Source organism: Drosophila rhopaloa, unplaced genomic scaffold (assembly GCF_018152115.1).
Source record: "Drosophila rhopaloa isolate 14029-0021.01 unplaced genomic scaffold, ASM1815211v1 contig_3, whole genome shotgun sequence".
NCBI lineage: Eukaryota > Metazoa > Arthropoda > Insecta > Diptera > Drosophilidae > Drosophila > Drosophila rhopaloa.
The window spans coordinates 14,157,014-14,171,269 of record NW_025335123.1 but is presented as its reverse complement, the minus strand read 5'-3'; the positions used below and the strand labels follow the sequence as shown (position 1 = coordinate 14,171,269).

Sequence of the window (14,256 nt, the reverse complement as noted above, 5' to 3'; positions counted from 1 at the left end):
ATACCTGCTGGTGTTTAAATTTCTACCACAAAAAGCTAATACAAAAATGAAGCTTCTCTTAAAAAACAGGTGAACAAAGGATGGAAAATGTAGAACTCATAAAGGTTGATGCTAGTTAAACCCATAACATCTTGTCATTAAATTCAATAATATTACATTGCTATACACCAAACAGACTTTAAGTGTGTAGGAGCTATTTTATTTATAACTCAAAAATGGAAAATGTAAATTTAAATATTTTTTCCTTAAGAAATAGCTGACCAGAGTGATTGAAATTGTAGAACACTTAAGCAACAAACAATATCTTAACAATATTACATTGCTTTCTACCGAACGGTTATTATACTCTTTTATTTAAATAACAAGAATATAAAATCTCGATTGAAAATTTAAAGTGAATGAAAACTATTTTTCATTTTATGTGAAACAATCGAAAAGGCTTTAAGTCCCGGATTGCTTGTGTATCCACAGAATCCTTTGTTGGGAAATGCTTCCACCAGTCTCCAACCTTTTCACTCGCACTTTGTGTGCAATGGGTTCTCTCCGGGATTAGGGTGCGTCTTAATTTTGATGTGGTCTGCTCGGCCACTTTCAGTAGTCCCCCAACCAGTCCCCCTTCCCCCCAACCCCTGACAACTGAGCCCACCTGCCTGCCAGTTCACACAGAATGGGGGAAACAATGAGGGATGGGGCAACAACTTAATCCAATTTGACTGGCCAAAGGCGAAACTTGGACTCGGCCACTGTTGGCCACGTCTACATGCCTGGCCCCTGACCACTGTGGTCATTCTTAAATGGCCTTTTACTTAATACTAAGTGTCGTTTGACTGCTGTGCCGTCACCCCCCTACCCCCATCCACCTCCCCTTCCCCTTCCCCCTCCCAATGCCATCCCAAAAGCAGTTGGAGCTCACGCGCTGTTGTCTAGTTAAAGCGATTTGACTTTGGTCACATGTCGATAATAATGGGGGCATAACTTTGCGGCATATATCCCGCTGAATAATGACGGACTCGGGGGTAAGAGGGTACTTTTCCTCGCCCCCTCCTCCCCTTGATTGTAAGTGGCCTTCGTCTGGGCGATGGATTATAAACGCAGTCCTCATAAATTACGCAAAAGTCGTGGTCGCCGCAATCAGAAAAAAAGCGTGGGAGCGTTTGCGGGGGGCGGAGCCCAATCAATTGTCGCCACCTGGCCGAATGGCCTGGATCGCGGCTCTGGCCCTGATGGCCAGGTTTTGGCCATGGCATTGAAGGCCCAGGCCCGACGAAGGTGACCATTGATTTCCATGGAATTTCTGCAAAAGGTCAAAGCGGCACGAAGCTCTCAAGCAAATGAAATTGTTAACAAACGGAAGAAAGTTTGGGGAAACAAAGCCAAAAAGATTTCGAATAAATGATTACCTTTGCAGGCCACCCTCTTGATTTACCATTTTTAATTGATTTTATTTCTAAAAGTTTGTTGATTGATTGGGAAAAACCTTAAACTATTAAGAAAAACACTTATTCTTATAATAATCATTGAGAAAATGTATTGAGTAAAGTATTCTCCCCACTGAATACCCTGTTTCCTTGATACATGTTAATATCCCCCACTTGTAATTATAGTTCGCTATTGCCTTTTCTTGACATTCCTTAACACTCTGTTTTAGGGGCGTTGATTGCTGGTTCAATTGTTATGATTACACCTTGCCGTAGCGACGCGACCACGTGGCGTATGATTAATGTGCTGCAAATATTTCACCCCTGGCACTCGGCCCACACTTTGTGTGACTTGCCCCACCCCAAAAAAACCGCACAACGGCCAAGTGACACGAAATCTTTGCACTCAACTCACCTCCAGTCGAAAGAAAGAGTGTTTGCTTTATTTGAATTTCTCTCTCTCTTTCTTTGTTGGCTTTGATTTACTGTTGCGTGCAAAAAGGACGAGTCCGAAGTCCGAAGTCCTTTCGCCTCGAGGATCAACCTTTTTGGCCAGGTCAGTGCGGATTATTATTGCAATTGCTGTTTGGTTTTTGCCCCATTCCCATCCTCCATTACATTTTATGCAAGGCACTCGCCAAGCTTTGACCTTCTGCCCGAGTGGCAAAAAGGGGGAGGCTTTAAGGCCGGGTAATGGGGTGCAGTCGCGCATTTCCGGCCGCCGAAAAAAAAAAAATAGAAATACAAAAAACGGGTCAAAGACGCTGCCCCAGCAACAGCAATGAAAACGGCAAGCAACAACAAACGGCAAACAACGCGAAAAGTTAAGTGTCGCAAACTGAAAACGCAAGCAAAGCACGGCAAACGAAGGCAGAGCAAAGCAAAGAAAAGGTAACAAATGAGACTCACCCAGTGAAAGCCCAACCACACCCCCACCCCTCCAATCCACTGACAAAAAAAAATCAATAAATGTAATGACCGCCCCTTTTCACACCGCCTCCCTGGCGGCAAAACGTTAATTTACACGAACCAGCGACAATAACAAAAACCGAGGCGAAAACCAGCAACACAGTCGGCGCAAAAAAATGGAAGGAAAACAAACAAACAACGAAACCGAAATGAAAAATGAAAATCAATAATAAACACACACACACACATACACCCAAGGAAGTGGCGCCAGAGCAGGGTCGCCGAGGGGGGGGGGGGGTATGTGCGACAGTAGACAATGATTGTACATAATTGCAATTGTTCAACGATTGGGCTGCGTGAGGGCGTTTCCCAATGCGGCTTGTTGCATGCCACAGTACGGCAAGTCCGCTTGCAACCAAATTAGCGTACGTGTTTGTCCTTTCCGTCTCTTTCCCTCTCTCTATCTATCTCTCTCTCTAGTTATGTCATTATGAACGTAGGTGTGATTATGCTGATTTCGTTTGTCAGTTGCCCTGGGCATCCTTTTGCGTCACTAGCTCTCAATTTGCACACAAAAACGAGCTTATCACAATTTCCACCAGACCGTCATTATCCTGTTATTTTTGAATACATTTTAGTTTTTAACGGCCATGGGCTTTTCGTGGTCAAATTGCCCTTGAATTAGCCCATTGAACATTTTCCCTGAATTAGTAGAATTAATAGAAATGTTGGAAAAAGATGTGCCATTATGAAAGTTTAAATGTTTAAAAAAGATTGAACATTTTCTTTGAATTTAATAGAAATGTTGAAAAAAAGATCTGTTATTATGTTATGAATGTTTAAATGTTTAAAAAAGATCTGCCATTATGAAAGTTTAAATGCTTAAAAACATCTGCCATTATGAAAGTTTAAATGTTTAAAAAACATCTGCCATTATGAAACTTTAAATGTTTAAAAAAGATCTGCCATTATGAAAGTTTAAATGTTTAAAAAAGATCTGCCATTATAAAAGTTTAAATGTTTAAAAAAGATCTGCCATTATGAAAGTTTAAATGTTTAAAAAAGATCTTCCACTATGAAAGTTTAAATGCTTAAAAAGAATCTGCCAGTTTGAAAGTTAAAATGTTTAAAAAAGATCTGCCATTATGAAAGTCTAATCAAATTGAAGAGAACCCTTGCTCCTTTAAAACCCTTTCAAGACTTTCAATTCCCCATCCAATCCAACCAATTTATGTTCCATTAGCCTCGCATCGAGTTCAAACTGCCAATGGTTTTTCCCCCAACTTTTTTTTCCCCATCGGTTGCTCTGATTCATCGCTTATTGGGTTATCATTTATCCATTGGAGATTCAGCGACTCTGACCTGGGCAAACAAAACCCAGCTAGTCTGTGATGGATATCGCCTGGCACGTGTTTTCTTTTCTGGGCCACGCGGCGTATGCGTAATCAATTGTCAACAGGCAAGCAAAATACTCACGAGAATGTCTGCACCGAGAAAAAACATGACTATTTCAGTTTGAAAATCAGTTTAAAACAAATTATAAGAAGAAGATTAACAAGAAAGGAAAGCTAACTTCGGGCGGAGCCGAAGTTGATATACCCTTGCAGAATACTCTGTAAATTATATTCTCCAAAATTATTCATATAATGCATTCTTAATACTCATAAAAAATCCCAACTTCCTAACTTTACAAACACGAAAGTTATGGCATTTCCGATCAATCAGTTATATGGCAGCTATAGGATATAGTCGGCCGATCCTTATGAAATTTGGTAGGTCGGATTGATTGGCCAAATATAAAACCCATAGAAAATCCCAACTTCCTAACTTTACAAACACGAAAGTTATGGCATTTCCGATCAATCAGTTATATGGCAGCTATAGGATATATTCCATTTTGGTAGGTCGGATTGATTGGCCAAATATAAAACCCATAGAAAATCTCAACTTCCTAACTTTACAAACACGAAAGTTATGGCATTTCCGATCAATCAGTTATATGGCAGCTATAGGATATAGTCGGCCGATCCTTATGAAATTTGGTAGGTCGGATTGATTGGCCAAATATAAAACCCATAGAAAATCTCAACTTCCTAACTTTACAAACACGAAAGTTATGGCATTTCCGATCAATCAGTTATATGGCAGCTATAGGATATAGTCGGCCGATCCTTATGAAATTTGGTGAGTCGGATTGATTGGCCAAATATAAAACCCATAGAAAATCTCAACTTCCTAACTTTGCAAACACGAAAGTTATGGCATTTCCGATCAATCAGTTATATGGCAGCTATAGGATATAGTCGGCCGATCCCGGCCGTTCCGACTTATATACTGCGTGCAAAGGAAAGAAGGGTGTGTGCAAAGTTTCAATTCGATAGCTTTAAAACTGAGAGACTAGTTTGCGTAGAAACAGACAGACGGACAGACGGACAGACGGACAGACGGACAGACGGACAGACGGACAGACGGACAGACGGACAGACGGACAGACGGACAGACGGACATGGCTATATCAACTCAGGAGGTGATCCTGATCAAGAATATATATACTTTATAGGGTCGGAGACGTCTCCTTCACTGCGTTGCACACTTTTGACCAAAATTATAATACCCTCTGCAAGGGTATAAAAATCTTGGCATAAATAATTAGGATTTATAGATAAATATCAGTATGTTTTTTTTTTTTTTTTTTTTTTTAATTTGCTGCTAGCATGAAGTAAATGATAAAATCTCTAAATGCTGACCGATTTCTTAGATTTTTTCTTGAGGTGCACGAGAGGTGAATGGAGAAGTGAGGCAACTTCAAAGCTCCCCCCCCCTCTCCTCCTGTCTCCTGTCCACTTTGGCCACTTTTTCTGCCGTTGTTGTTGTTGCTAATGTTGTTTGGCTTGCTGACGAAGATCAAACAGCCGCGCCAAGTGTCGAGCTGCGACCTCCTAAGGGGCAAAGGCCATAGCAAATGTTGGAGGGGGGGGTTTAGGTTATTCCAGGGAATGAGAGAGCAATGTGCACTCGAGATAAACGTGCGAGGCAAACCGCAAAAGTGACAAGCCCAAAAAAGGCAAACAGAGGCGGTAGCAAAAAAAAAAAAAAAAAGGAAAGAAATACAAAAAAAAAAAGGGAAAGAAATACAAAAAAAAACAAGGGCAAAGTTGTTTGTCTCTTTTTGCACACCTCCGCCCCACTTTTCCACCCCGCAGATAAACCACTGAAAAATGCTTGCCATCGGACTAGTCGGGATTTTTGTGGATTTTGGTTTTCCCACTCCCCGTGATTGTATGTGTGTGTGAGTGTGGGCTTTTCTTTTTGCAAGGGGGAGGGAGGGGGCGTGCTCTTTGCGTTCAATTTTAATGAGTTTGTTGCCAAACAAGGACAAACACACGAATTTTGCCTATTTGCAGCTTGGGGACAAATCGAACTGGCCGCCAAGGGGCTCCGGATTGCCAGTTTGCCGGATTGCCAGTTTGCCGGACTGCCAGTTTGCCGGATTGCCGGACAGAAGGGGACGGCCCGGAAGCGTGAGCCATAAAGTCAACTAATTAAAAAATCTGCCTAAGCCAGTTGCTCTTTTTGGCAGTGTCTTTGGTCAGTTTATCGCCAACGTGGCCGAAAATTCGCAGCCCAAACAAACACCACGAAATGGTGGGCCTTTTCCCCCCATTTACCATTTATCCTCCTTAAATTTTCTGGGTTGATGGATAAGTTTTGGGTGGAAAATGGGAGGATTGCTTACTGTGAAATATCCTAATGAGGCCGCCTTCTAGTGTCAACGCAAAGTTTTTCTTTGAAATCAATCTTAGCCTTTTCAAAGTAATTTCCAAAATTGTCCCCTTTTTAGTTGAAATGTTATCCTTACTTTTGCAGATTTGGTTTCCCTTTTATTAAAAAATTGGCAATTTTTCTTTTCCTATTTCATCTGAAATATAATCTGCTTTTTGGTTTTTCGTTTGCAAATATTGCTTTTTAATTTACAATATCAATATCAAACTGAGTTGAATATTTTATTGATCATATTGTTCAATAGATTTAGTTTTCCTTTTAAGGACTTGATAATAAATGAAATGCTTTAAATTGGGTAAACTAATAACTTGTGGACTAGAAAAGAACAGGAAAAGGATGTTATTTCTAGAAAGGGTCACAAGTTTTGGCAATAAATTAAATACAAAATCTATGGCACAATAATAATTGGGACAGAGTCAAGGGCCAAGAAAAAAGGTTAAGTGTGGTAGACAGGCGTATCGAACAGACACATGGAAATAAAGTCACGCATTTTCTGGGTCTTAAACTTCAAGTTTGTTGTTCCCTTTCTCTTTCCAACTTCAATCTGCGACCCTTTTTATTTGCGATTGGCATGAAAATCACATTAGAATCTATTGCCTCACCTGACGACCCATTTCCCTCAGCCATTTGCATTCCCGCCTTAATATCCCGCACTTAAGGCGCCCCCTTTCCCCTCATCCCCCTCACCCTGTGTGCATTTCCTTTATGGCATTTCCAGTTTACGTCCTGCCTGTATCCCCATCTCTAACTGTATCTGTATCTGTAAATGTATCTGTATCTGTCCGTTTCAGGTCAGAATTTTCCTCTTCTTCAACGACCTGAAAGCTGTTTTACTTTTCTCCTCACTTTTGCTGCCAACGAAATCCTTTTGCAAAAGGCTTTGCGTCTTCTCAGTAATCCGCTTTCGACAGTTGCCGTTCGGGAAAATGTGAATGGAAAACTATGCCTAGTGGGGCGGTAAGGGGCGTGGGGGGTGTGGAAAAAGCGAACTGTCAAGTCTTCGTTGGGCCTACCTAAATCTATTGATGGCTCCTTTACGGGAATTGCAAATGGAGCTGAAGTGGGAAGCATTAGGCGCCTTTCCTCAAAGTGAAAGTTAGAGAAGCCACAATAATATTTCATCTTTTTTTTTTTGCCTAATTGGGTCGATAGTGGAGCTTAAAATACGACTATTTTGTAGCCCAATTGGGTATTGTGAACTGTCCACAAAATTGAGTGGAAATTAAGTACATTTTGTGTGCCCTATTGATGATATATCAATGAGTTCTTTGTGAGTCTAATGAAATCTTTGACTTTTGAATATTGCACAATGCCACAGCAATCTCATGTGGATGAATGTTAAATAGACTCATATTTTTGATATGTGTCCTTTTCAGTACCTCCATAATTGGAACTTCCTTTTTGTCAGTACTTTAAAGTTTTCCCAAAGTCGTTATGTATGTGTTAAAAAAAAAAAAAAAAAAAAAAATCGATGACACATTTCGTATTTATTGGATCTTCATCGGGGATTGTTGTCTCATTTTGCCATTGTCCTGCCATTCGTCCTTTTCACTCCATCAGTTTCCCTTGGCCATGATTAACCGCAGTTGCCCGGAATACTTTTCGGCCATTTGCATTGCCGGTCGGAATGCAATGCCCCCCGTCAGTCAGTCAGTCAGTCACATGGTCACATGGCAATGGAGTGCATCAATTGTGCGTCCATTTATGTCGACCCTCCCTCCCCTCCCCCCTCTCTTCGTTTCCCCCCAATCCATTCCCTAATGAGCTCCGCAGGAGGGGGGTTTTGTTAATTATCTCATTGCTGCTGCTGTGCTGTGTTGTTTATGGCTGCATGTGTTGCCAATGCTTGTTGTTGATGGTTGTTATTGCTGATGGCTGTTGTTGCTGCTTTGTTACATGGCAAAATGGCAACTCAAGTTGCTGCGACAACTGTTTGTTCAGGGGGCCATTTATGGGCTTATGCTGCTGTTGATGCTAAAACTGGATGTGAATGTGGCTGTGGATGTGAGGCCAACACCAGAAGCTATTCCCAGTTGACTGCAGCTGAGAGCGTGGTTAACCAGTCCGAAATCCGATTTAAGTTGCAGTTGGCAACTCCAGTGCAGTTGGCTCTTTGGCATTTCCCCAACTCCAATTGGCCCCGCCATAATTGAAAGTGTTGCCATTGACCGCAGGACAAAAAGGGATTTCAATGCCGGTTCTCGAATTGCCAAGCACCTTCCGGACTTTCTCCCCCGCTTTCCACCGCACTTTTCCCCGCACTTTTCCCCGCACTTTCCCCCGCACTTTTCCCCGCACTTTTCCCCGCACTTTTCCCCGCACTTTTCCCCGCACTTTTCCCCGCACTTTTCCCCCGCACTTTTCCCCGCACTTTTCCCTTCACTTTTCCCCTGACTTTCCACTTGCCACAGTGAAACAATTCAATTTCACAGAACCGGACATTTCTCGGTCATACGTGCGTGTGTGGCATTGCTCTCGATGATGTGTGTGTGTGTGTGTGTGTGTGTGTAAGTGCGAATACGAGTGCTCTATTTATAGCTCATTTCCCTTACTCCTTTTTTCCCTTTTCCCCTTTCACCTGAACTTTCCCTCACACACACACACACACACACACATAGCATCCTGTGCACGTTGACAACTTAACGGAAAATTCATTTCACACTCTCGCACTTTTCCAGACCCAAAAGGTAGACTCCCCCTCCCCCCTCCCCCCTCTCCCACTGCCAACCGATAATTGTGTGGCATGCGTGAAATGCGGACTGCAATTGGAGCATCGAATAAGGGTCATTGCGAATGTTCAGTGAAATTATCCTGATTTCCGCAGGAGTTTGAATCAGCATATGGATTGAAGGCTTACATAATGAAACTTAATCATTCTGGAAAAGTTGTAAGGCCTTAAGGCCGAAGTTTGTATACTCTTATCTTATATTATTTCTTTGCCAAATTATTTTAAAATATGCAAACTTTAAACTAAAAAGAAAAAAGGCAATCATAATTAAATCCACCTATGGAAATTAAGTTTCACTCAAAACCAAAATTAAACTGAGAATATTTATGGTTAGGAATATTTATCACTTAATGCAAGATTTAATTAATGGTAGCCCAAATATAGAAGTATAATTTAATAGCAAATCCATGTTTTTTTGGGAGTGTTTCTGGGCAATAAGCCTTGACATCTTCACGCTGTGTTACCACCCCCCCTCCTCCCCCCTGGGAATTTCTTAGATGAAGATGTTTGGAATACTCACGCTGCGAGTTGGAGCGCCGGATGATGTTCTCGAGGAATGTGTTCTGCGGCGCAACCAGTCCACGTCGTCCGCCAGGCATTTTGCCGCCTACACGCTACGCGCCGCGCTGCCCAATCCTCGCCTGCTCCGGCTCCTTCTCCTGCTCCTTCTCCTGCTCCTGCTCCTTCTCCTGGTGCTCCTGCTGTCCCGTTTTGCTGGCCCCGTGTCGGTGTCCTTCCACTCCCGGCTTCACTTTCACTTCCGCTTCCGCTGCCGCTTCCTATTCCACTGACAGCTGGCCTGGACGACGCTGAGTTCGCTGTGACAACTGACAGGTGTTCTGACGGCTGACAGTTGTCAGCTGATGGATAGATGGCCGGCGGAGGTGCTCCTGGTTCCTAGTATCCTAGTGCCTGCTATCCAACTCCTGATTCCACGGGATTCACAATTCAGTGGGCGAGATCGATCCAGAAACCGATCTTATATGGTCGTGGATCTGGCTCATTCGAATTTCGCAGCGCAGGGGATTCCGCTGCTCCGAGCGTCCGTCATTTTGATGCTATCTCACTCTCTCTCTCTCTCTCTTTCTCGCTCGCTTTCTCCCTCACTCTCACACACACACACACACTCGCACGCACACTCACTCACTCACTCACTCACACACATGCGGGGAGAGAGAATCGCTTCGATGCTGATGACCACTTGACCAATCACACAGTCTTATCGGTTGCATATGGCACTGTGGGGAATAGACAAGAGAGATGGAAAAAAGCCATTAGTTAGAGATAGCAATTGCAAGGAAATTTAAATTTTTATTTGGAAAGTGCCACACAAATCACCCGGGTTCTTAAATCACCCATTGAAGTGTCTAAAAGTATGCAACAATATGTTTTGGGTACGGAAGTCCAATGGATTTTAAACACGCTTATAATTGATTTTACTTAAATTTCTCGCATATCCTTAGGCTTAATTTATATAATTTTTCTATAATTTATATTTATTATGTGCTGCTGACATAACAAATTTGTATGTTTATTATTTCTGATTTGTTTAAGTTGCCCAGTTAGAAAACAGTACACCTATCTTTGTTACCATTTCGTTATTATTTCACAATAAAAAAAAATATATATATATTTTAAGCCCATTGTGGGTTCTTTGGCTTCCTCATTATGATTAAAATTCGAACGCCTATAAGAACTCTTCAGAAATTGACATTTACTTTTAGGCATTATTTAAAATATAGGTGAGTGACTATTATGCACATTATACCCTTGCTGACTAAATGTATTCAGAAGGTATACATAGATATACTAAATGAATTAAACTATAAGCTAACGGCTAAGAAATAAATGGATTCAAAAACTAAATTTGCTGTGCAAAATAACTTTCCAACACATTTTAATACCTTGTATTTAAAAGATACACATACACAACTAACTTTTTATTTAAACCCATAGATAGAAGCCAGCTTAAATCTAAATTACACACAATAACTTGCCTTTTGGTGAAAACGTTTGCTAAGTATTAAATGGCAGGCCATTATCAAAGGAATCTAGGCTCGATTTAAACTATGCAGTATTGCAATTCGAGTGGGCTTCAACTCGTTTAATCCCCAATTCTTTGACATTGCAATTCGAAACTGAGAAAGTGCCACAATAAATTGCATTTATTTATCAGACAATTTCACATGTATTTGAACTTATTAAAAACCAATTATAATGGTGTAAAAAGCCCAAGGATCCAATTGCAAGGACATAGAAAACGATTAAAGGCCTAAACAATTTGGAATTATTTGGCTTGGTAATTAGCCTCAAAATAATTTCGATGACAAATTGATGACAGTTCTTAATACGGGATATTTATTGAAGCACATAGCCATTATAGTGAAATCAATTAAATTGAACAATGTGGATTCAAGGCCTTTTTCTTGTTGCCTGCACACAGGCCACATGCAAATTTGCTGTCAAGTCGCATTAATAAGGCACTTTATCCAATTTAAATTTTGTAACATTAAGTATACGCAACGTGCAACTACCTGGTAAATGTAGTCTGTTCCCCAGTCAGCCTCCCATTTCATTGATTTGTGCAGTTGTGCAGAAGTTGTGCAAAATTTGCGCAAGTTTCGCAATTAATTATGATATTCGAACAGACAACCGGGCGTATGCGTAATGTGTGCATTGTTACCCGCAGATAGAACGAAATTCTATACACTCCTGGCATTTATCTCGGTTATATGTACACACATATACATATACATATACAATCCAACTGTTAATCTTGTGCCATAACTCGCACATAACTCTTTTCGAGGGAAACGTAGATTCAAACCCCATTAAGAGCACCCTTATGAGCAGTAGACCTGCCATCAATTAGCTGCCTCAATTGCACAACTCGATTAGCCAATTATCAGGGTTTGCCTGCCCGAATATAGCCTGCCACAATAAAATGAAAGCATTAACCCGAGGAGTGTTCGCAGCCACTTGCAGCAACAAATTGACTAATTAAAGAAGACAGCCGAACAAAGTTGGCAGCAAAGTTGATTCACTTGTCCAACACGCACTAATTACAAAGTGCAGGAAGTTCACCGATGGGGGAGTATCTCCTGAATACCAAGGAGCCTGACAGGCAGGCGAACTACAGGAACAGACTCATTAGGATCGGATTGAGGGCCCAGTTAAATTGGCAGCAGGACGAGGAGTACGGCGAACTGGAAACATGAGGATTATGAATGGCTGGAATCAGGCAAAGCTTGGCTTCTCAGGAGTAAGAGGCAGTCGAACACACAAGGATGTAATCATTAGCCCAGACATTGCATCAAGATGTTTGCACTTAAAGGTTACACATCTGTATAGACTGACAGGATCTGTGGGTTAAACGAAGAGCAGACTTGCTGCAGCTTTTCAAATGAAGTCAAATAAGTCAAAAAGCAGGCAATCAAATTTAGTCGAGTCTTATGATATGCCTAAATTCAATGGTTAGGCAAACGATTTTCAGCAAAGTAAACTTGGCAAAAGCCCAATAAAATCGACATAAGAAAACCTGTTTTTAAATTTAGCATTAATAATTTTAATATGCTAATATATAATGCTAATACTTCATTTAAAATACCGCCTATCAAACCATTTGTAGATTGGTTAAATCTAATCTTATCTATGATTCCATTAACTATATTTTTTCTTTATTATAACTTCCTGTATGTTACATTAACTTATAGTTTTAAACATTATTCATCATCTTAAATAAAGTTATATTTCTAGGGGCACTAAAAATTACCCCTTAGAAACATTAAGGAAACTTTTATTCGTAATGCAATTTTGTTTGACCCCAATAAATTACGCAGGACTATAATTATTATTAAAAGGGACCTAAATTCTAACTCTTCTGGTTATCATAAGTTTTTACAATTTACTGTAATTTTCTTTGTAAAATTACCTTTAAACTTTCTTTAATAAGTGATTTGAAAACCAGTTACTACAATTCTCAGTAAACGTTTTCGTATTTCTGAGTCACAGTAATCTTCACTGAAGGCATCTACTTAAAGCCCCCCAATTCCATTTGCTATAGAAGTTTTTGCAATTTACTCTAATTCCCTTCTTTAAATTATCTCTAAACTGTGTAAAATTACCCGTACCAAATGGCCAGGTCAGGAATGCAATTATTGTAGGGGTTTTGCAGTGAAAGCATTTCATATTCAATTTTTCCCCAAGTCAAGTCTGCCATGTCCAAAGTAAGCCCCCTCCAAAGTTATTTATACTGAAAAGCGCCGCAACTGTTGCACAGTGAAAGCAGTCTGGCATTCGTATTTTGGTTGGCTCTGCAGGATGAACTTCATACCCCCCTCCCACCCCCTCTCCACTGTTCTTTTTCCACTAAGCCCCTGTGTCCTGTGAGCTGTTGTTTCTGCCCAGCTAGCTGAGCTCAGTAATCTTTAATTTCATTAAAATTCAAGCAACGGCAACGACAGCTTCTTTGTCCTGTTCGTTAGGTCCTTGTTGTTGCCACGGATCCATGGACTGTGTTGCCGATGTTGCACGTCGATGTTGCCGCTGCTGCCGTAAGTGCTTATTAGAGGGCGAACGAACACTTCAGTGTAAGCGAGCGGAGCGCTCTCAGGCATTTATGAATTTTCTGGCTTTAATGCGTGGCGCAGCAGGAGGAGGAACAAGGAGCAAGGGGAGCAAGGGGAGAAAGGGGAGCAGGAGGAGCAGGAGGAGAAAGGGGAGCAGGAGGAGCAGGAGGAGCAAGGGGAGCAAAGGGAGCAGGAGGAGCAGGAGGAGCAGGAGAAGCAGGAGGAGCTGGCCCAGTGGCCCAGTTGTAGCCACTGGAGGGTCAGCAGATGGATCTCAGATGGACGGAAGAGGGGGGAGGGGCGGGAGGGGGGATGCCTGACTGGCATAAACTTTGCCAACAATGCTGCCCCGTTTTACACCCTTCATTCGCTGGCTTATCCTGTCCCACTCCTGCTCCTTTCTGCTCATAATGCATATAATTAACTGCAACTTGCAGCTCCGTGTTTGCCACAGGGATAATGCAAGCAAATTCATAGCTGATCCAAAGTTAAGCCATCTCTTTGGGTTGGCTAATGAACCGGGAAAAGAATAGAGATAATGATGTAAGTCTTAAGGCAATCAATAATAACCCTCAGATAAACTTGCAACTTCCTGTGGCAGCAGTAAACTTAAGTGCATTGAAGTCCGGATAATAAGAAAATTTTAATAGTAACAAGAAAGTGGTAGAGTAATTTTGATAGATGGTATAATAATATCTTAAATCTCAAAGCTTGAATTTAAATATGTAACTAAGTTTAAACACTTTAAGTCCCTCCGAAATCGATTTATCTATAAAAATAAATTGAGAGGCATCAGCAAAGCCAATCTAATTATTGCATTTCCCACAAAACTGAGTGATTCCCGACAAAC

At 41.3% G+C, this 14,256-nt stretch overlaps 1 protein-coding gene across 11 annotated transcripts in view; it reads right to left on the bottom strand.

Moving 5' to 3' along the window:
- The window catches only part of LOC108049014 (potassium voltage-gated channel protein eag), a 67,206-nt gene that overhangs the window by 38,385 nt on the left and 14,565 nt on the right, over window positions 1-14,256 (bottom strand). For all 11 annotated transcript variants that reach the window (XM_017130004.2, XM_017130006.2, XM_017130005.2 and 8 more), the window contains exon 3: window positions 9,359-10,076. In XM_017130004.2, the coding sequence (XP_016985493.1) occupies window positions 9,359-9,437 (79 nt within the window). In that variant the 5' untranslated portion in view covers window positions 9,438-10,076. The remainder of the gene's footprint in view (window positions 1-9,358; window positions 10,077-14,256) is intronic.